The sequence below is a fragment of the Primulina huaijiensis genome, chromosome 18 (assembly GCF_012295235.1).
Source record: "Primulina huaijiensis isolate GDHJ02 chromosome 18, ASM1229523v2, whole genome shotgun sequence".
NCBI classification, from domain to species: domain Eukaryota; kingdom Viridiplantae; phylum Streptophyta; class Magnoliopsida; order Lamiales; family Gesneriaceae; genus Primulina; species Primulina huaijiensis.
In genome coordinates this window covers 7,897,308-7,920,183 of record NC_133323.1, presented here as the reverse complement: position 1 = coordinate 7,920,183, position 22,876 = coordinate 7,897,308, and the positions used below count along the sequence as shown (strand labels likewise).

General features: G+C 31.5%; 3 protein-coding genes across 5 annotated transcripts; 1 reads left to right on the top strand and 2 right to left on the bottom strand.

The window, feature by feature from the left end:
* Positions 1-1,566: 1,566 nt before the first annotated feature.
* LOC140964375 (SNF1-related protein kinase regulatory subunit gamma-1-like) lies at positions 1,567-4,231 on the top strand. Of its 2 annotated transcripts, none has more exons than XM_073424083.1 (6): positions 1,567-1,690; positions 2,088-2,264; positions 2,395-2,837; positions 3,148-3,414; positions 3,495-3,667; positions 3,746-4,231. In XM_073424083.1, exons 2-6 carry the CDS (start codon positions 2,096-2,098, stop codon positions 4,026-4,028), a joined length of 1,335 nt encoding a protein of 444 aa, XP_073280184.1. In that variant the 5' UTR covers positions 1,567-1,690; positions 2,088-2,095; the 3' UTR covers positions 4,029-4,231. The 2 variants fall into 2 exon arrangements, with proteins under 2 accessions (XP_073280184.1, XP_073280185.1); XM_073424084.1 differs by having other exon boundaries at positions 1,582-1,690; positions 2,094-2,264.
* Positions 4,099-8,410, bottom strand: LOC140964374 (probable LRR receptor-like serine/threonine-protein kinase At1g14390). 2 transcript variants are annotated; one of them, XM_073424081.1, is made up of 7 exons: positions 7,027-8,410; positions 5,739-5,872; positions 5,212-5,458; positions 4,939-5,123; positions 4,748-4,821; positions 4,565-4,673; positions 4,099-4,486 (listed from the first exon to the last, which is right to left on the bottom strand). In XM_073424081.1, the coding sequence occupies exons 1-7, from the start codon at positions 8,267-8,269 to the stop codon at positions 4,229-4,231; spliced, it is 2,250 nt and encodes a 749-aa protein (XP_073280182.1). In that variant the 5' UTR covers positions 8,270-8,410; the 3' UTR covers positions 4,099-4,228. The 2 variants fall into 2 exon arrangements, with proteins under 2 accessions (XP_073280182.1, XP_073280183.1); XM_073424082.1 differs by having other exon boundaries at positions 4,769-4,821.
* A 12,521-nt stretch (positions 8,411-20,931) lies between these two features.
* LOC140964692 (uncharacterized) lies at positions 20,932-21,555 on the bottom strand. The gene has a single exon (XM_073424563.1). The coding sequence runs from the start codon at positions 21,553-21,555 to the stop codon at positions 20,932-20,934; it is 624 nt and encodes a 207-aa protein (XP_073280664.1).
* Between the last annotated feature and the right edge of the window lie 1,321 nt (positions 21,556-22,876).

Sequence of the window (22,876 nt, the reverse complement as noted above, 5' to 3'; positions counted from 1 at the left end):
CAAGCCATGAATTCAAAGAGGAGTTCGAAGAGTTCAAGCCATGAATTCAAAGAGAAATTTGAAGAGCCATAACAACATGTTAATAGTGTTTAAGGCCATTAAAAAGGCCATAAACATGGTTGTAATGGTAGCCTTTTCACCTCCCTTCCATGAGCCTATAAATAGTGGCCAAAGGGTAGGAGAAATCACACTTTCCAGCAGCATTTCAGCAACTCATTCTTGTCCAGTTTCGAAGCACCGCAGCAGCCGAATTCTTGTCCGGTTCGACGCAATCCAGCAGCTTTCGTGTCCGAATTTTAATTGTCTTTCCCTCAAATCTTTGAAGATTATCATCAAGTAAGTAGGCTGTTGCAATACTATTATGTACACTTGTTTTTCATAAGTGTACTACTCGATAAATATATCAACATATTCGTTCTTCGTAAGTATGTCCACATTTGCTTAAAAATACATTATGTATGTTTCTTGAAATTCAATCGGCATGATATATTCGTTCCTATTTGTTATGAAAATTTTTGAACAATTTTTTGTTTGATATTAGTTATAATATTTGAAAGTATGTTTGAAATATTTGAAATACACTGTAATGATTCGAATTAGAAATGGCAAGGAAATTCCGATATTTGATATGTTTTGTTTAAGGCCCTAATGCGGTGGGTTATAATAACCGTTCTTTTGGCCTCGTCCCTTAGAGGAGTAACATATAGGGGACTGATCAGTAAACTATGCAAAAGAGATGATTTTCAGTGCTATGTTTGTATTTTGTTCGTATTCGCTTCAACATGCTTATGATTGAAATTATGATAACGTATTCGTATAATTATAACTTTGATATTCGTTATGCCCGATCGACCACCATTTACTGAGTATTTCCCAAATACTCACCCCTTACATTCCCAACCCAGATAAGAACGAAGAACAAATCGAAGATAAAGAACAATAATATTTTTTAGGATGGTGATAAAGCCAATTCAATTCAAGACCAGTCTTATTATTCCGTCTTTAGTTATATTATAATGTTTTACGCTTCCGCATTTCGTTTTAATCGCATTGTAAAGACGATTATTGATTTATGTAATATACTGACTTTTGACTATTTGATGTACTACGTGGCTTGTTGTTATACGATTTTAAATTGTTAAACGACGCCGATGGCACGTCTCGGTTTCGGGGCGTGACACCATCGTACTGGAAATTGAGTTCACTGGACAACGCAGCTTTGGCCCGGTTAGTAAGTCAATGAATAATGAGTTGTTAACTCGGGTATATGGTTCATCTGAACAATGTGACTTCGGTCCAGACATGCGAATTCACTTTGCTCGAAAATGATAAATTATAATATAATTATGAAATAAAATTATTAATTAATTTTATCATCACACGAACCATACTTAATTTCAAACTAAAAGAAATAAAATTTAGTTCAAATCTTAACTAAATTAAAACGAACCATAACCGAAATCATATTTATCGATTCGGTTAAACTCTGGTTTCACTTTTGATTCGAATAGTTTATTTTCAAATAAATAAGTAAAAGTTGACACGTGCATGTATTCTGTTGCAGGTGGCAGATACACCTGAGTTCCATATAACAAATTAAGCTGCAGCTCGATCTTCTTCTTTTCCTGAACAAGAAAATTACAGACAGGTAGCAGATTCAGGGTTTGAATTGAGATTTCATCATACAAAGGTCCTTAATTTGTTGGTTTTTTGTTTTTTTAATGTTGTTATCATGAAATTAGAATATTTATTTATTCAACATTGTTAATCTGACGCGATTCGATTGGATTAGAAGCTAATTGTCTTTCATCTGTGAATATGGATTTTTATGAAAGAATCCCAGATTTCATTTGGTGGGGTATGTCATATTATCCGAATGATTATATATATAGCTTTAGTGAAAATTGTAACCTCATGTAATGACGTAAATGTAATAATCCAGGCACCGTTTCTTCTATATTCAGATTAGAGAGAAAGAACAACCGAGTTTAAATTGTCGGAAGCCACGAATAGATTGATGTCTTTAGATAATTGCTCCAATCTATGTCACGTAATGACGTAAATATCCCATTTTTGTTGCCTTGTAGTGGTAGAAATGGCGCAAGGGCAAGAATCTAGGAGTGAGGATAATGTTCAGAGCTGCGATGAGTACTTTGAGACGATACAGAGCAGGAAGAAATTGTCTCCCTCATTGCAGGAATCTCTAACATCTGCGTTTGCACATATTCGGGTTTCGTCATTTCCCCAAGTTCCCGGAGGCAAAGGTAATCAAGGCCCTTAAGGCGTCAGAAAGTTTCGCGACCGATCCATTTTGGATACTAGTTAATTCATGTACAAGTGCCGGATATCGGATTTTGTAGTCTGATTTTATCTTCCCTGAAACATTTTTGCCAGTTATAGAGATTGTAGCAGACACTACGGTTCTTGATGCTGTCAAGATATTGTCGGAATCCAACATTTTATCGGCTCCCGTGGTAAATCCCGATGCCACAAACAGCAAGGATTGGAGAGAAAGGTATCTGGGAATCGTGGATTACTCGGCCATCGTTCTTTGGGTGCTACAGAATGCAGAACTTGCTGCAGCTGCCCTAGCTGCTAGCTCGGCGGCTGCTGCAGGGATTGGTACTGGTGCTGCTGGTGCTCTTGGAGCACTGGCATTTGGGGCAACGGGTCCTCTTGCCGTTGCTGGATTGACCGCAGCTGCCGTTGGGGCGGCCGTGGTGGGAGGCATGGCTGCAGATAAAGGAATGGGAAAAGACGCCCCCACCGCAGCGGATAAGCTAGGAGAAGATTTTTACAAGGTTCTACTAAACGAAGAGCCTTTTAAGTCGACCATGGTAAATTAATGGTTTTAATACGAACCAACAAAATAATTTTGTTAGAATTCACTTTTCATAGAAGGTTGAATTATGCGTACCTTAAAGAGCCTCTTTATGCATGAGCCACCTTTGTCGAAACCAATGTGTAGCTAGAAAAAAAAAAAAATCTATGCTTAACTTCACAAATTATATAAATCTTGTGCGTACTGGTATCATTTTAGGGACTACTTTTCGGAGTTCGAGCTTGAAGGAGGTAACTGAGCTCGATAGTAATTTTGTATTTTAAAAAGTTGGGGAGGCTATTTAATGTAGGGTTATAATCTTATAGGTGAGGTCGATCTTGAAATCCTATAGATGGGCGCCTTTTGTTCCTGTGGCAACAGACAGTTCAATGTTGAGTGTCTTGCTGTTGCTTTCAAAATATAGGCTTCGGAACGTACCTGTTATTGAAATGGGCAGCCCGACTGTCAAGAACTTCATAACTCAATCGGCTGTTATACATGGTCTCCAAGAATGCAAAGGCAGGGACTGGTTCGACGGCATCACTTGTCATCCTATATCCGCTTTGGGACTTCCTTTCATGTCTTCAGATCAGGTAACTGCTTATATTAAACTGATTTTCAGTCGGCTTACATTGCGCTCGAGCTGACCTTTTTCCTAAAATGCATCGATGAGGTTGTAAGTGTGCAAAGCGAGGACTTAATCCTAGAAGCATTCAAGAAAATGAAAGATAAACAGATTGGAGGTCTTCCGGTCGTTGAGGGACCGAACATGAAAATCATTGGCAACATTAGCATTAGAGATATTCGCTTCTTGTTACTCAAACCTGAGCTGTTTGCAAGTTTCCGGTAAAAATTATAGAAACATTTGACCTGAATTATGTGGGTCTGGTCTTTCATTGTAAAACAACTCCGTGTGGATTGCAGGGAGCTCACTGCCAAGGACTTCATCACTACTATTGCGTCCGCAACCAACAATGTTGGGAAGACTGCAACACCGATAACGTGCAAGCACGACTCAACACTTGGTTCTGTAATAGACACACTTGCTTACATGGCAGTTTATAGAGTCTACGTCGTCTCAGGCCAGGGCAATGAAGTTATCGGAGTAATCACGCTGAGAGATGTTATTTCGTGTTTTATCACAGAACCTCCAAACTTCTTCGATGACTACTTTGGATTTGCTGCTAAAGAAATATTGAATAAGTAAGACGTCTGAGTGCAGTCAATCTATACATTGTCTATACATTGTTGTTCCAGTCTGTAATCTTCAGGCATCAGTCTATCAACACCAATGTTTTTCTTTTCAAGTGCATTTTTGGTTAGCCATTGAATAATTTGATTTATAAGACATTAATTTTATGATGTAAGGAACAGATAAAAGCTAATTACAAACACTGCAGCATTAGTTTACAGCTTTGTGCTAAGATTTCCACTAAGGTTTCCGCTGAGATTTCCACTATTTGTCCACCCTTCTTGAACTTGAACTGAGTACTGCATGTGCCAAAGCACATCCTCTATGGTTGGGCGCCCGCTCGGATCTTTACACAGGCAGTTTAAGGTGATCTGCACCATTGTCTTCAGCGACTCGTACGCAAACGTCCCACGTATGGACGGGTCTATCATATCACGTAGTTTAGATGGTGAATCGGCAAAGCTCCTTTCGAGCTGTAACACAAAAAATGAAGATAAGTTGAATGAAGTACGAGGGAAATGGAACAAAAAATTGAGTAATGGTTGCATTACCTGAAATTTCAGGTCATCTATTTCACTTTGAGAATCTATAGGTCTGCCAACGATAACTTGAAGTAGGATAACCCCTAGCTGATAAATGTCTTCTTTTTCTGGATTTTGACTGCAGATAAATGCAATTATTGTGAGTAAATAAGGGCCACAGTTTCTTTTTGGGAAGGGCAACAAAAATTATACATGAAATTTGGAAAAAGTTGCCTGTTCAATTGATTTGAGTTAACTTGTCCGTTTAGAGGGCTTTCTGCACCAACCTGTTCCAAGAATAGAACAGATTACAGAAAGAAAACATGCCATTTCTTTCAATGTTGTCACGATCAATTAAATACGGCGATAGTTTTGGGTGACTTGTGGAATGCAAATGAACGCACCTTAGAAGGTAAGTTTATGTTATAGCTGCTTATTTTCGCGGTTAAGGTCTCATCCAACAAGATATTGTCGATTTTCAGGTCGTTTCCATGGATATCTCCGGTATGCAAGTACTGTATCCCTCTTGCAATCCCCAGTGTGAGAGCCATTCTCTGTGGCCATTTCATGACATCTCTTTTCCTCCAATCTGCCAGTAGTGAATTCATCAAGTGCTTAATCTATTCAAGATTCAGACATGAGTAAATGAAGTTCCTTAAAAAGGCAAAGTCCTATACCTGAAATGTGATCCTTTAATGAGCCACATGCAATATTCTCAAGCACAATAAACACTGTGCTAGCTGTGTTGGGATGGTCCTGGTACGTGACGATACAGTGCCCCAAGACGCTCACCAGATGACGATGCCTTAGCTTCGACACGACTGTCTCCATGTGCTGCTGCAGAGCTTGTGATGAATGCTTCTGTTTCAGTTTTAGGCACTTCACTAGGACCACTGTTCCATCCCTAAGCCACCCTTTGTAGAGCTGTGAAAATGATTGCCCAATCACATATACAGTGTAAAAGTATATTGAATAAGCAAAGTGATTTCTAACATGAGTCGAGATGTACATTTCCCACTTTATTAAAATATAAAAAACCATACTTGGACCACTTTGCTTGTGAAGCTAAAATGAGACATGTAACTCATTCTAGACTGTTTCCGCTCACCATAATCGTTCGACTCTTCCGAGAATTCGATGGGGGCGAAAAGGGATATTTCGGTTAGTCTCTAGATTGATTTTTGAGTAGATGAATATATCTTACCTGGCCTTGTGATCCTTCTACTACTAAACTAGATGGATCAAAGTTGCTTGTTGCCTCTTCCATTTCCTCGAGTGTGAAGATGTGATAAGGTGGAAGTCCTAGTGATGTCATCCTCATTGGTTGTGGCACATGCCCTGAATAAATGCTCTCACATTCTCATATCACAATATTAACTGTAATCTTTTATTCAATACAAAAATTTATTTTTTTTTTCATATAATTTTGAATATTGTATGATTTTGAATTTGGAGAATAATACAAACATAAATGATCTAAATTCAATTAAATATCGAATAATAAAAGCACAAACTAATTAATAAGGAATTGAGAAATAAAATTAGTTCGATGGAAATTATTCAGATTATCACCTTGTATATCTTTTGAATAATTTAATGCCAAAATCTAATTAATTAGATCATGTCCCACATTTTTCTCAGGGATTATAATATTTTTTTAATACAAATTTGATTTGGGATTTGCTAATTGGATGGAGAAACATTAAAAAATTATTCGGAATTATTAAAATAAAAATAAATTTAAATCCATTTTTTCGTATAATAATGTTCCAACCTACTTTTCCAAAAAAGATTTAAAAAATCTTTAATAAACCTTTTTAGGCAAATTGACTACTCATGCAAATTGAATATGTCTCAACATGCATATGCATAAGAATAAAAATACGACTGCTGAGAGATTATGAACCACTCAAAATATAAAAATCTAATAGTCACAATATATAAACCTATAAGGGCATACAAAAATAAATTATTATAATTAAAAATAAGAGTTGATTTATTTGTGAGACGAATATAATATTTTTAATATAAAAAATAATTTTTTTCATGATTTAGATTGAGTTGTTATCCGTCACACAAAATTGACTTGTGAGACAGTCTGATAAGAATTTTTTTCGTACAGATAAATAAAAAGATGAATATCATATATTAGATATGTTTAAAAGATTAATACCATTTAAAAAACGAATGCATTAATAATAACTTATATCAAGATCTTAAATTTGAAACTCGAAATCTAATTATAACAAATTTCTTTCCGGAAAAATATATATATATATAATTTGACAAAACAATATTATTAAAGACTCTCGTGAAATAGATGTAGATAATTAAAAAAAACGTACAATGATCATATGACAAAAATGAATATACATCATTACATATGACAAATATAAAATAAAGTAAATATAGGAAAAATTTAAATGACAATAACATGTATGAATATGTTTCAAGAAATTGAAGAAAAACGAGATAGTAATTAGAAAACTTACTTCCGATGGGAGAACCGCGAACTGAAGTTTTCTCGATCACGAAGCTGTCGCATCTGTTCTTGCCACCCGAACTTCTTCTCTGTGTTCTCTTCAAGATCACAAGAATCAAGAACCCTAATGCCACCAAGATCCCCACAATTCCCCCGATGATCCCAAGCACAATCCCCAGTTTCAGCGTCGATTCCTTCCTCCCGCTTCTCGCCGGCGGCTGAACCGCCAATGCATCTTTTCGGCAGAAAGAAGAAGGCCGTTGGTACTTCGATGTTGTATTCGACAGGCAATTGAACATGATGATCACCGTCTTGTTTCCAGCATTTGGCGCGAGGCAAGAGGGAAGTTTCCCGACCAAAAGGTTATTCGAGATGTCCACGAAAGTGAGATTCGTACCGCAGGAAGTGTCCGCTTTGAGTGCTCCGGTGAACTGGTTTTTTGCGAGTTCGATGTGTTGGATGGATGGCATGGAGAACAGGAAAGAAGGGATTGACCCGATGAGTGTGTTCGATGAAGCGTCGAGGAGTTGGAGTCTGCTCATTTTGTTCAAATCTCGAGGGATTTCAGATCTGAAGGAGTTATTTGCTATTGAAATGAGTACAAGATTGAGGCCTAGAGATGGGAATTCGGGGCCGAGAAAATTGTTGCTCAAATCCAGGTTTTCAAGAACCGACAAGCTACTTAGATCTGGAACGCTCCCATTGAGCAGATTTTTGCTCAGAACAAGGCTTTTCAATCCTTGGAAAGTGGAGACTGATCCCGGGATGCTTCCGTTTATGAAATTCGAGCTGATATTCAGCACCACAAGGGATCGAAACCGGTTGATTTTCGGAGGCAATGGTCCCCATAATCCTAAAGAAACCAGTGAAAGTCTCTGTAAACCAGAGAGTTTAGTCAAAACAGTGAAGAACGAATCCAGTGAGAACTTTGCAGAAAGAGTCTGATCAGAAACCGCAAAGTTCGAAGGAGAGAGCCGGGGAATTTGAGAAGGAGAGCTTCTGTTTCCGACTACCGTTAATTCAGTCACATGATTGTCTGAACAGGTGATTGTAAGAGAAGGGCTTGGGGGAAGAACGCAGAAGTTGGTCCAGTTATTCCACTGTTGAAGAACTGGTGGGTACTCAAGAAGCAGCTGGATTTGTAACAGGATTCTGGTTTCTGTCGGAGCAAGCTGGGAATTCGAAACTGGGAATGAAAGTAAGAAAATCAATGAAGAAACCAAGAATCTGAAGTGGATCCATGAATTCTCCATTGTCGTGGAGTATCAAGCTCGGTGCCCGTGACGAAATTCAGAGTTTCAGTGAAAGAGGTTTTGACCAGAAGGTTGGAAGAGGGGATTGATTTCAAGAAAATGTGCTGAAAACTCTTGAAAATCATGAGAAAAAGAAAGCTTTCAAGTTTCAAATGAATGTGTGTGCGTGTGTGTGTGTGTGTGTGTAATAAGGTGAAAGTAATGAGAAGAATTGGTTCTTGATTTTGTGTGAAAAGTTCCGAGGAACCGAGTGAAATTAATGATTTTATATAGAGTAGCTCTCTTGTGAGACGGTCTCACGAATCTTTATCTGTGAGACGAGTCAACCCTAACGATATTCACAATAAAAAGTAATAGTCTTAGCATAAAAAGTAATACTTTTTAATGGATGATACAAATAAGAGATCTGTCTCACAAAATACGATTCGTGAGATCGTCTCACACAAATTTTTGCATTTCACCTAATGTTCAAGTGCAACTTCTAAGTTGTAGATGAAGATTTAAGATTCATGATATGCAATCTTATGTTTTATGTCGGTTTCATTAGTTAAGTAATTTTTCTTGGACTTTTATGATAATCAAATCCATGCGTAAAACGAGAACAAATAAATAATTAATAGTTGTTGCTGGAGCCAATCACACAACCCCATTTGCACGGGCCTTGGACCTGATGATTTAGTTACCCTTTCTTTTAGTTTTGATAATATATCGCTTAAGAACAGAGCTAGAAAATAAAAATTAATAGATAAGAACAAATATTAAAGAAGATGTGAAAAAAAATATATAATTATTTTTAAATAAAATTTAAAATTTGATGGAGGACAGTCTCACTCACTCGTCTTCATTGGCTCTGTCCCAGTATGTGCGATGCACGAGATATTAATAAAATTAGTAAGTACAAATATTCAAATAATTACTTAAAATTATTGATATAATAAATATATTTAATTATTTTATATATTTTTTATATCATTTGAGATCATATTTGAATAAAGATAATAATCATGTCGTCAAATTGAATTATTTATCATTGCATTCGATGTATTGATTGATTTTAAATATTAATGATAAAAATTTAAAAGAATAAATAAATATTGTTCAAAAAAAATCATTTATTAGATGAAAATTTTGATTAAATTTTTATTATTATTTTGAATAATTTAAAAATATTTATACTAAAATTCTGATTAAATAATAATAATAATGATTTCGATATATGGACAATTGATATATCAAAAATTCCCGATGATATTTTTTACTAAAAAGTTGAAAAACATAATATTATGTAATTTTTTTTATAATTTATTTAATATTTTAGAGAACATGAAAAACTAATATATAATGATAACACAAAATCCAAAAACAGTAACCAATATTAAATAAAATGATATTATCAATGCAAACACTTAAAAGTAAACTCCATTTAAAAAAAAATACATTTCATTTTTATTTATTTACTCTAAAATACCTAATATATCATCAATAATTTTTTAAAATATTGATATAAATATACAATATTTTTTATTCATTTTTTTATTAAATATAAGAAATATTAAAGCTAATTTACAAAAACTTTATGAGATCGTCTCATGAGTCAATTCATGAGACAAATCTTCTACCCCATCTGACTGGTGAAAAAATATTGTTTTATATCAAAATTATTAATTTGCACTCAAAATATAGATCGAGTCGACTCGTCTCATAAATATAAATCTGTGATACCGTCTCACAGATACTAAGTCAAACTAATTTAGGTAAAAAAATTATACATTGAGTAATTTTTTGTAAATACGTCGACAAACAATTTAATTAGACTATTGATTTCTAACATTTTAAGTATTGTTAGTATTTTTTAAAAATATATATATATATTGTAGCGAATTTAAGATATTTCCTTTCTCTTTAAATAATTATTTTTATTTTTATTCATAATATTTACTTATTTAATTTAATGAATTACAAAAAAAATTGTAAATACTTGTATAGTTCATAATTATTGTGTATGTCATTGTAGATTTAAATTTCTCAAAATAAATTTTTCTTTAATGAAATAATAAATATTTGTATTCTTATCTTTTTATGCAAATTATTACTTTAATTACATATATAAATATATTAATATTTTTTTAAATATTATTTCAAAATTAATACATTTAAATAAATATATGAGATATAACTCTAGATATATCCGCATCCAATCCGTGTAGGCAAGTGATTAACAAAGACTGCCTCCACCTCCAACCCAATTGTTTAATTGAAATATGTTTTTTCTTTTTGCCTTTGAACGCCATTAATAGGTCGACTAATATAATTAGGCTCCGTTTGGTACGTGTGATGGGATAAGTAAATTATTAGTAATTAGAGTGATTAAAAAATGAGAGATATGGATTAATAGTATGGTGGGATAAATAACATGGTGTTTGGTATGATTTTAAAATGATTGATTAATTTTGTAAAATTTATTGCAATGACCAAAATGCCCTAAGTGTTAGTTAAATATATATTCTTAAAATAATTGGATAGATAATTAAATATTTATAATTATAATTTATATTTATTAAAATTAATTTAAATATATTTATTAAAAATAAATTTATAAATATGCATTTACTTTAATAATTAAAATAGCAATAATATTTTGAATGTTAATGTTAAATAAAGTTTAGAAATAATTACAATATTATTGTTTTTTTAAAATAATTATAAATATTTTTAAAATAATTTGATAGATAATTAAATATTTATAATTATAATTTATATTTATTAAAACTAATTTAAATATATTTATTAGAAATATATTTGAAAATATTACGGTAATCATTAAACAAAATAAATTAGAATTTAATAAATATTTATTTTCATAAAAAAAATTAATTAACAAGATTAAAAATTTATAAAAATTTAATTTAAGATAGATTTGCATTACAATTTATTTTCTTTAAAATGATTGAAAATAATAAAAATATATGAAATTAATTTATAAAAAAATATAATAAAAATTTAAATATTATATTAATTATTAAATTTTCACTAATTTTAATTTTCATATTATATTGAAGAAAACAATTCAAGGGTATTATTGTCAATGTACAATCTTATCATTATCACTATTCAAAAATTATACATTATCACACCTTTGAGAAAGAATATTTAATCACACAAATAACATAAATAATTAGGGCTTTCAATCATAATCAAGGGCATCCATGTTAAATTAAAAATGAACCAAAGATGAGATAAGGGATGATTATTTAATAATCATTCTCTTATCGTGGCTACCAAAGAGATCCTTAGTGTATTCTTCATACCAAATATATAGTTTTTGTTTGCTTTTTTACATTTAATATTAATTTATTCAAAAAATAGTTTTGCATTTTTTAAAATTTTTAATAGAGGTAAACTAATGAAAAAAACAAAAACTCCTGTGAAACGGTCTCATGGGTCAATTTTGTGAAACAGATATTCTATATGAGTCATTCACGAAAAAGTATTATTTTTTATGTCAAATATATTATTTGTTATTGTAAATATGAACATGATTGATCCGTCTCACGAATAAAGATCCGTGAGACAGTCTTATGAAAGACCTATTCAATGAAAAATAAATAAATATAGAAATTTTATTATATATTTGAAATAACCGAAAAAATAATTAAAAAATCTTTTATATATATGCCAAAAGCCAGCTAAAGTTGACAGAGAATTAAATAGAATTAGGAAGTGTGAGCTTCCGGGTATTGTGATGAGACCATGTTTTCTTGGTGTTCATACTCAAACAGAAGATGGGGATAATTTGAAATTTGAATTTGGTCAAATATTTTTAAAAAAATTGCAAAATAATCTTCAAATATTCAGGAATACAAATACTAAAAGAAAAATAAAAAAAATTAAAAAGTTAAATTTCAAATTCATAGTTAAATAAATGTCATTTAGTTAAATAATCCCACCAAAAACAACGCACATCGAGACCGTCCATTGTCGGTAAAATCAACGGTTCAAACAACGTCAACGCAACCCTGAATTCAAATTTGACCCGTTATGCATGGCATAAATATTGGCCAAACATATTTTATATTTCATAATTAGAAAATATTATTTCTTTACTTGGTAATTAAATTATCAAACAAGATAAATTCAGTATCGCATTTTTGAATTTTTATATCCTACGGCTATAGCTGGAGTGTTATCTTTCCTCTGAAATTTTAGCTCTTAGAACATTCACAAAAACCCATGTGAGACGGTCTCACGGATCAATTTTGTGAAACAGATATTCTATATGAGTCATTTACGAAAAATATTATTTTTTATGTCAAATATATTAATTTTTATTGTAAATATGGACACGAGTGATCTGTTTCACGAATAGAGATATGTGAGACCGTCTTATGAAAAATATACTCTATAACATTAACACATGATAATATGTGAGAAACTCATGTGATCTAATATTAAAATATAACGAGGATTACTCCAATGAACATAGACTAACTTGCAGATTTTAAGTTAATGTCAGGAGGATGCCAAGTATTATCCAATCTCATTATTAAAATTTGTTAAAGAACACAAATTAACCTTGTATATCTGGTATTATGGTTACACTTTAATAAGTTTGTGTCCACTAATTTGATTTTTTTTTTCAATAGTAGTCATTTTTTTTAATAGAAATGCTGACATTGCTAATATGATATGGGACATTCATATTTTTGCGTCGGATCAATACTCTTACGAAAAGTGGAAAAGTGCAAAATAAGCTAAGTTTTTTTTAGTTAGTTTACGTATATTAGACTCATTAGCTTAAAATTTTGTTGTTAAATGGTGTTTTTCATATGCGTTTAAGCTATGGATGTGATGTGCATTTTTTCACTTAATCTAATTCATGTTATTATCATGTATACAAGTGTCATTTTCTTTGGTTCATTGTCACAATTAATTGAAATTAATGTATTGTGAACATCAAAAGTATCTTAAAGCCTGATTGTCACGTACAGTTAATTGAAATTAAATAATTGATCGAATTACTATCATCCAATAATTCTACTATGTTTGTAGTTTTTAAATTCAAAATATCACCCACGTATAATGTATTTGTATAACACAAAAACTCACATAAGACATTCTTACATGTCAATTTTGTCAGACCAATATTTTATGTAGGTCACCTATGAAAAATATTACTTTTTATTGTAAATATGAGTAGAGTTTACGTGTCTCATGAATAAAGATATGCGAGACTGTCTCAAATAAAAACTATTTTTGATATAAATATTGCGAGTAAGAGAGAGAAATGAGTTCGATATCAACTCATAGTGAAAAAAATACTACCCCTATCAGTTTTATTAAAATATTTTTTCCTCCTCATGATTAAATTATAATTACGTGCGACGATCACTAATATATATTGAAAGGACCTTGTTGATCATAAAAGTAAAGGAAATTAATATATTGTGTGCATAAGAAGTTAGTTTTGTGCTATGGTGTTGTCAACACGAGCACACAACATGCAGCATAAATTAATTATTTAACACACAAGTATAACTTGAATAAATAGGGACCATATTTAAATTATGCACAAGTCTAAAAACTTGTGCAATGCCTCATGACAAAAATTCACTAGAAAAATATATAAATCGTTTATACAAAACAATACGAGTGAAAATAACAAAACCAAATTCCTTCAACCTCCAAGGAATTAAAATGCATCAAAAACTCAAAGTAAATACTAGATGCATGAAACAAAAAATCGTATTGATTAAAACCAAAAGAAACCAGTTTTCACCAAACACTTCACGCAGTATTGTTCTTGAGTGTCGTCAACATTAATCAGTAACATGGTGATTATGTGAATCAATCACACAAACTCTTCACACAAAAATCTTCAATACTGAACTTGTGTATGTTAAAACAAAACTCCACCAGCTGTGTAAAGTGATCAACAGATCACATGAAAAACTTCAGCAGCTGCACAAAGTTATCACTCGATCACACAAAAACTTATCATCAAAATAAGCTCGGCTCTCATATTTTTCTTCTATGAAAGAACTCCTCCTACTGACCTTCCTGAAGCCTCTCACGAAAAGACTCACACCGAAAAGGCCTTCCACGGGTATAAGGGACTCCATATTTATACTTAATGATTGGCCTAAAATCAATTTCATAAGAGAGTACTAGAAAATATGGAAACAGATTTTCATTAAATTTAAAACTCTTTTAAATAAGAATAAAATATTTTAAAAATAAAAAATTATATTTTAAAACAAATCATATAATATCTAGAGATAAATCAAGTAAGATCTTATCATTTAGAAATAAATCAAACAAAATTTTATAATCTAGTAAGACAAAATTTTAAATTGATAATATCAATTTGACAAAATAAAAAAAATATTCCTTTCATATATTATACGAGTGATTAAACCAACATGCTTATATATATATGTTTAGATCTGGAAAAGTTTGTGATTAATTTGTGTCGTGAATAATAGTGAATCTCGAGACAGCCAAATAATTAAATTCAAGAAACTTGTCCTGAATATGCAGACAAAATTCATTTGTTTTTTGAAATAAAATACAGGCATTAAATACAAACTCGTCAGTTTTACTCTTTTAGAATCTTGATCTATTGCATACTTACATCTACATATACATATAATATTTGGGCTAATATGAAAAATTCACATGTGTCATTTATTTTAATTTTATTATGATTTTTTACTCTTGGTGAACGGAATTCTATCCTCAATTTTTTTCTTTATTATAATAATAATAAAAACAATAATAATTATAATAATATAATCTAACGATTTACAAAAGAAATGTATGTGTAGAAACATTTTAGTTTTTTTTTAGTGTTAAAATCAAATATTTTAAAACTCAATATTTTACAATTAAAATTATATAAAATTTGCATTCTACAGGAAAACGTTTACACTTATATTTATCATTTCTATTTTTCTAATTTTTGCGGTAAAATATACACTTTAAAATAATATATTTGTAAGTTTAAATGCTATAACAAATTTATATTTAAAAAATTATATTATGTCAATTTATAAATGTTAATGAACTTATTCAAACCATTTGTAAATTCGATTCTTGTTGATATATTTATTCTATTTTCATTTTGAACACTAAATCTTATATTTAAATAAAAACTGGATCTCTTCCTCTTTTCATTTTTAACACTATAACATTTAAGCTCGATGAGTTCAAAAATATATCTAGACCGAGTGGCATAATCATGCTTGAGGTTGGGAGAAATTTTAAAATCGTTCTGTAAGTTGACTTACAAAGATTTTAGTAGGGTAATTATTTAAAATTTGACTTTGTAGGAATATCCAATATATTTAACGTTTTTGCATTTACAATTTTTTTTTTGTCGGAATACTTGAATAATTCTGGTAATATCAGAGGATCAATGAAATTTCCCACAAAAGTTTTTAAAAATGCAAAGTTAAATTTATTGCACTTCCATTCAATTTTGATTAATTAAAGAACCAAAATCTCATTTATGCCAACTTACGTAAGAGAGCTAGCCGACACATGAATGATATAAATATTACTATTGTTTTGGCTTTATTTGAAATATTTACGCCCGGTTTGGTTAGCGGTATTAAGGTTGAATAGATTATTAATATTTTGTTTGCTTTGATTTTTAAACTTGAGATTGACTATTTCTGAGACAGCTTTCACTGTTTGTGTTGGAGAAGAGATCCAGTCATAAAAGAAAGATAAAAACTATCCGACAACACCACAAAAGAGTAATGACCTAAATACCCCTGATTTTAAAAATCAAATTTGCAATTGTGTCTTTTTTACGCCATTCTCAATTTCTTCATCAGTACACTCTTGCCATTGACCAGTGCTGAAGAAATTCGAAATCGACAGGAGAGTACGAAATCCTCATTTCTATTATAGATCTGAAGATTTTGTTGCTTATTCGAAGGTAAAACTCGATTAATTACATCTTTTAAGCTACGTGTGATTACTGATGTTGGATCTGTTACATTGGGCCTTTGATAGTAGATTTGTGAGCGATTTATGTTTTTGTGTTTTCAATTTCTGGTAAGAATGTATTGTAGAAAAGAATAATGTTATGTTGTAGTTTTTTTGGTGTGTTCTTCTACTGTAGTGAGAATTTATATAGTTTAAAAAATCCTAAAAAATCTTTCACGGATCTCGCTTCAGCTTTCAATCTTCAGGGACGAAGAAAAGTGAGAGGGTTTTCAATTGGTCTGTGATTTATCGGAAGACATCCTGTAGGTTTGGGGAGGAAAAAACTTTAATGGTTATTAAATTAAATATTAAGATGAAGGGTATTTTGGTCATTAATATATTTATCATGATTTTATCCATCTCACTAATTTGACACCACACATGATATTATATATCCCTCTAATTATATATCTTATCATATCAACCATTTATCAATCAAATTATTAATAATTCAATTATCACATCCTACAAACCAAGCGAACCCTTACTAGATTAGATATTTTTTTAGAAATATAAGTATAATATTGTTCCGGACAATAAAAATATAATGTAACTGCTCGCATTATTAACAAGATTTGAGCATGAACCCAAAGACTTGCTTATCTCGAGCAAAAAAGTACAAATAAACAACTAAATTTATCTAAATAAATTAAAAAATCTACCCGCAATCAACATGACTCGAACTTGAGACCAACCAGTCTCAGAGCTTCAACTTTAGCTTGTAGGATTGGGTGAAGTGTTTAGAAGAGGAGTTGAATAAACGCTTAACAATTTTGGTTAATTTAGCTGGGTTGGCAACTAACTTTTATATATTCTCGAGTGTCGATATCAGTTGATTAACAAATAAGTGCGTAAAAAAGTCAAACTGATATATTAAAACAAATCACAAACAAGGTTGTCTAAATCAGTTGAAAGGTAAACTGACAGTGAAAGTAGACATATATGTTTCTGGATATTCAGAGACTCAATTTCCTACATCACCACTTCTTCCTTTTGGAAAACTCACACTAGAAGACTTTGGATTATATAAATGATTTACAAGATCCCAGTTTAGTTTAGACTTAAAAATTGCCAAACTGAAACTCCAAGCAAATCTCTACTCTAATAAACAGTATCCAAACTGCTATTCGAAAGTAATAAATTACAATATTATCTTAGCATTTGATGATCCTTAAATGATCAGATACAATACTTTTTGAAAGTGTACCAATCTTATTGAGTTTTGTTAAGATGAAAGCTTGAACATTTGATTTTTCTCAATAGTTGGAATCACCTTTGTTCAGCTGAATTTTTTCTCTATATATAGTTTCTGTACCAAAAAAATTTGTCAATTGGTTTGTGTCCGTTGACTTTTTTTTTACTCAATGTCAACAAATTTCTGACAAACTTACGGTTAGCTTTATATTGTACAATATTGCGATCAGTTTTGTCAGCTTGTGTAAATTGATTCTAGTAAACTGAAATCTTTGAAACTCAGTGAGTAAACTGATAATATGATATGAACTATTTCAGTTTATGACCATATCAGTTTTTTTCGACTAGATCAGTTTCGTTTAGGTCAGTTTTGTCGTCTTAATTATTTGTTGACAACAAAACATAAAATTTCTTGATCCAACATTAACAATTATACCAAAGCCTCATCCGTCATAGACTAGATATATTAAGTAGCATGCAGTATGGTAAAAATTCTCATATGCATTAAATTTCTTATCTTATTATAAAATTTACCAGTACAGAATGAGAGATTCTATTCAGACACAGCAAAACGAAGTTTGTCGGAAGAGGTAGACAACTTTAGCGATGAATGGATTGGTATTTGGTACTACCCAATCCTTTTACTTTTCAATTTTTTCTTTTTGGTCTCTACCGAATTGTCTCTTTCTTTTTGTTCCTAAATTATTAATAAAATAAGATATATTCTAAGTTAAAGGACATCGAAACAATTTACAGACAAGATGATGTGTTTACTGTTTAATCGATAAAATTCTAAAATAGTGCAGTACTCTACCTTTCTCAAAATTTTATCTTAGTGTAATCGTTCTTTTCTTCTGTATATTTAGCGCGATTTTCGCTAGAATGTTGACATGATAATTATATCGTGCCATTTATATATATTGCATTAGAATCGGATTTTTACAAGTTAGAGAACCGAAACCCTGTGTAGCTCGGTCAACGTCTCGTAGAATGATTTTTGGAATTTTTTACATTTACTTTGTCTATTATATCACAATTAAATTTATGAATATGATTCACCTTCCATCTGGATTTTCGAACAACAAATTCGTAGTTCTATGAGTTGTTTCAAAGATTATTCATTTAATCATGATTTAAATGATAATTATTCATTTAATTATTTTAAAGATTATTATTCATTTAATTATCAGAGAAAAGTAGATTACAAATGATACATATTGATTTCTAAGAAAAATTTTCGAAGTATCAAAACTATTATTTTATAAAAAAAAATTCGTATGTAATAAAATAATTTTTTTCTCTCTTTTAATTGGTTTTTTGGTGTTCTGATTTTTTTTTAATAAAAAATTTGGCTTTGTGGTTTTATTTTAATTTTATTTTTGTAGGGTCCATGTAATTTTCGTGATCTGTTATTCTTATAAATAACTTAGATATATGCATTAATTATTAGGATTTGATTATATTAAAAAAAAGGTCAAAATGTCGAATGTCTAATTATGAGCAATATCAAGTAGTTGGGAAACAATCAAAATTATAATTTTTTGACTTTGAAGCGACTAATATTGACAATGGATTATATTAAATGGAACAAGAACCGAATTGGGTGGATTGGTATTTGGTAACCGTATAATACATATATAAATTTTATCCAATTTTTTTTTAAAATGACGTGAGAACACGTGAACTTTACCATTCTATGCATGCTTGGTAAAAACTCGAACTAACGTAATAATATGCAAATCAAGTTTGTTAAATAAATCACACTGGACAGGGTCTTATATCCATTCTTCTTGATTTTATGGATAGAGGAATTTTAGAAGAAGGGTTGATAGAAAGCTCCAAATATATATAAATTGTGACCGTATTCGAATCATGGGAAAATGACATATAGCACCAAGAAAGATTAGTCGGATGAAACTCGAATAACCCAAGATTAAAATTAAAATTAAAATTAAAATTAATTCAAAGATGAATGAAATAAGAATTATAGGGGTGCAATGAAAAAGTAATGGTAAATTTGTACTATATTAATTAATTTGAGAAATACCTCATTTACAAAATAAATTAAGAGAAAATCTTCATGTGAATTATTGAGTCTGTCACCTTCTACTAATCTTGTACCAAATAGGAAAATTAGTGAAGAATGGGCTTCGACATGGGGTGGCATGGAGGCCCATTTATAATGATGAGAATGCCCAATTAAAATGGGCCTCCAAATATGACCCATACAAATAAGCCAACTTATGGGCCAAGCGATTTGGTGGCAAATGGGGAGGGGTATGTTTGGTAATTCAAAAAACATTTAGTAACAATAATATAATTTATCTCACATAATTCAAAAATACTATCCAATTGTTGAAAATTAATATTTTAATATTGAATATTTGAATATTGAATGTTGAATATTTGAATGTTGAAAATTAGGTGTTGAATATTGAAATTTGTGTGTGATGATGAAGGTAATGATGTAATTATTTTTGGATTATTTGTAAAAATTTTCTATAAATAGATCTCTCATTTGTGAAGAAAATCACCATTGAGTTGAGAGAAAAATATTATAAAGTGTGTAGTGTGATAATTTTGAAAGTTTGAGATTTTTACTTTTTACCGTAAATTTTCACTTTTTCACAACACCAATAACCAATTACAAATACCGATAGTAATAGCCACCGGAAACAACAAAGAGCTAGGATTTCTGTCGTTGATCTTAAACAACAAAGAATTCTTTGCAAACACTAATCCCCTTTCAAATTGCCACGGCCTTGAACTCTTTTCAAGATGACATATCTTATGTGTTACTGGTTATAAATTACTATATTAGTATTCCCGACAAAAATTGCTAAAAATTGAAAGATATAAGGGTAATAATCTGATACTAGTCCAGACGCATGTTTCGAAATTACCCTGAGCCTGATATCATGAATAAGACCGTTAGAAAGGGGCTGGGAGGGTGTCCCGGCGTAGCCCTCCGACGCTCAAGTCAGAGACTGTGGATATAAGTGGAGAACAGCTAAAGGTGCTGCTGAAAAATAATATATTGAATGAACTGAACACTCAAACCTGATATTTATAGGAGAGTATTTGGACCCGTGATGGGCCTTCCATAAATCTGGTATGGGCCTAACCCTGATGGACCTATGGGGTATCATAATTAATTTTGACGATGAAAATTACAAAGAGACAAATACACTCGAGTCAATATGACCAAATCCTGATCACACCTCCCTTAGTTTACTCCTTCGCATTAAGTCAACCTTGTTAAAATTTTCACTTATCGAGAACTTACACAAATAATTATTATATGACATTCCAAATAATCAAGTGGTCCAAAACCATATATCTATTGAGTAATTCATGTCTTTCTTCATTCTTTTACATGTACATTCAGAAATCTAACCAGGATGATCGATCCACTGCAAATTTCTTCAACAAATTCTACCAAAAAAAAAAAGAGAAAAAAACTACTACATGGTATTTCATTCGCTTGTCAGCAACTCAAAACGACAAAGAGGACAACACCGGCTAGTCCTGAACCATGTTTTGATGCAATCTCCATGAAATACATGAGAGCACGACATGCATAGTCCTTCGCAACCCATGTAGAAATCTTCGAGACAAATCGCGCAACTCCCGTAAACGTCACATGAACTAATACCGTCGTCCGTGGCATTGTTCTCCTCGAAAATATGCTCGTGAATGATTTCAAAAGGGATATGGAGATCAAGAACATGGTGGCCGGAGGAGGCAAGAATACTCTTTGCGGTATCGACCGCGAAGTTCATCAGTTCTTCACGCATTTGATAGGTCATGGGATAATCCGTCAGCAGTCCATCCAGTTTTTCACACGCTTCTTTCCAGTTATCGAAATCTTGCATGTCCACACGGATCGATTTCGTGATGGTGGGCAACTCTTCGAAGCTCATGAAATCAACATGCCTATTATCATGTGATCTCATCATATAGATGTACACGGGATTGCAAGAAAAACAAAAATTAATGGTATGGTATTTTTTATCATCGACTGCTTCCGTTCTCGAGACCGGAGTTTCGTACTCTAATCCTTGGTGACATTCATCCACGTTTTCTTCCATCCTCATCATGGTTTCGAGACTCGCCGACTAAAGAAAATGATGTTCTTCACGGAATTTGTATGGTTCGATTTAATGGCCGCTTTGTCGGGGTTCCTTTGATATATGTAGAAATATGTATACAAGAATGTAGTGTGTGTTGTTCATTAGACTCGCTGCTTATGCTAGGAAATTTCAGGTCTTTAGGGATTTTGTATAAATCTTTTAAGATTTTCTTGAAGTGATTTAGTAATTTCTTGATTTTGTTTCATATTTTATCTAATAAAAATTTTAAAAATTGATTCAATATGGAAATTAAAGAGAGAGAAAAAAAATTATCAACATGGTAATTAATTTCCTTATATTTTATCTTAGCTTATCTTGAAACTTGGCATTGTAAATATTTAAATTTGAAAGACTAAGTTATTTCAATAGGATACGATATATATCTTTGGATATATAATCGTACGTAGATAATGATTCATTGATTTTACGGAGGCATTATCAATATATTTATTAATAAAAGAAAACAAGCATAATAAATAGATACACCTAGTGATTATGAGCTTGCAGAAAAAGGAAAAAAATTGCTGATATAAAATTAAATATGTGTTGGGGAATTACACCTCCGAAGCGATGCCAATCACGATGATAATAGTACTCAAAAATGCGGAATAAAATAACCAACAAGAACACAAAGATTTACGTGGTTCACCCAATATAGGCTACGTCCACGGAGCACTGCAACTTTTATAACCGGAAGAAATATTACAACAAGTGTATACACCAATACACTCAATATTTCTCACACTCCCAACCCGAGTATACCGAGAAAATAATTTCTCTAACTCACACAAGAGAATTCCCGCACTCAAGAAAAAAATACACTCTTTTTTTCTATGCACTCTCTTTTTATCAAAGCTAAAAAGCTTTTGATTTTGGGATACAATAACTGAAGGAATTGAGCTTTATTTATAACTAATTCTTTCTTTCAGTTTTTAAAACAATCCGATGTGGGATACGTTATTATTATTATTTAATTTAATGTGGGTCCCACCCCATTAAATAATAACTCACCTAACAATTCTCCCACTTGAAGACTTGATTTCAATCATGTCTTCACACCATCAGTGCAGCAGCTCATATCTCCTTTGTTAGTCTAGGAGACCAACTGAAGTCAAACACAACTTCAGTTTTTCAATGATAACAGCCTTTGTGAGCATATCAGCTGGATTCTTGCTTTCAGGAATCTTCTCAAACTTCAAGACTCCATTCACCCGATCTCTAAGGATCCACATTCCAAGGATTTGTTTTGCAGCACCCAAATCCTTCAAAGCAAATTCCTTTGATAACT

What these genes read in the sequence shown, in the direction of transcription:
- LOC140964375 (XM_073424083.1), top strand. Translation starts at nt 2,096, where the DNA reads ATGGCGCAAGGGCAAGAATCTAGGAGTGAGGATAATGTTCAGAGCTGC. An exon ending in AGCCTTTTAAGTCGACCATG is followed by an intron (nt 2,838 to 3,147) that starts GTAAATTAATGG and finishes ATAATCTTATAG; the next exon opens with GTGAGGTCGATCTTGAAATC. An exon ending in CTTTCATGTCTTCAGATCAG is followed by an intron (nt 3,415 to 3,494) that starts GTAACTGCTTAT and finishes TGCATCGATGAG; the next exon opens with GTTGTAAGTGTGCAAAGCGA.
- LOC140964374 (XM_073424081.1), bottom strand. Translation starts at nt 8,269, where the DNA reads ATGGAGAATTCATGGATCCACTTCAGATTCTTGGTTTCTTCATTGATT. An exon ending in ATTAAAGGATCACATTTCAG is followed by an intron (nt 5,124 to 5,211) that starts GTATAGGACTTT and finishes CACTACTGGCAG; the next exon opens with ATTGGAGGAAAAGAGATGTC. An exon ending in ACATAAACTTACCTTCTAAG is followed by an intron (nt 4,822 to 4,938) that starts GTGCGTTCATTT and finishes TTCTTGGAACAG; the next exon opens with GTTGGTGCAGAAAGCCCTCT.
- LOC140964692 (XM_073424563.1), bottom strand. Translation starts at nt 21,555, where the DNA reads ATGATGAGGATGGAAGAAAACGTGGATGAATGTCACCAAGGATTAGAG.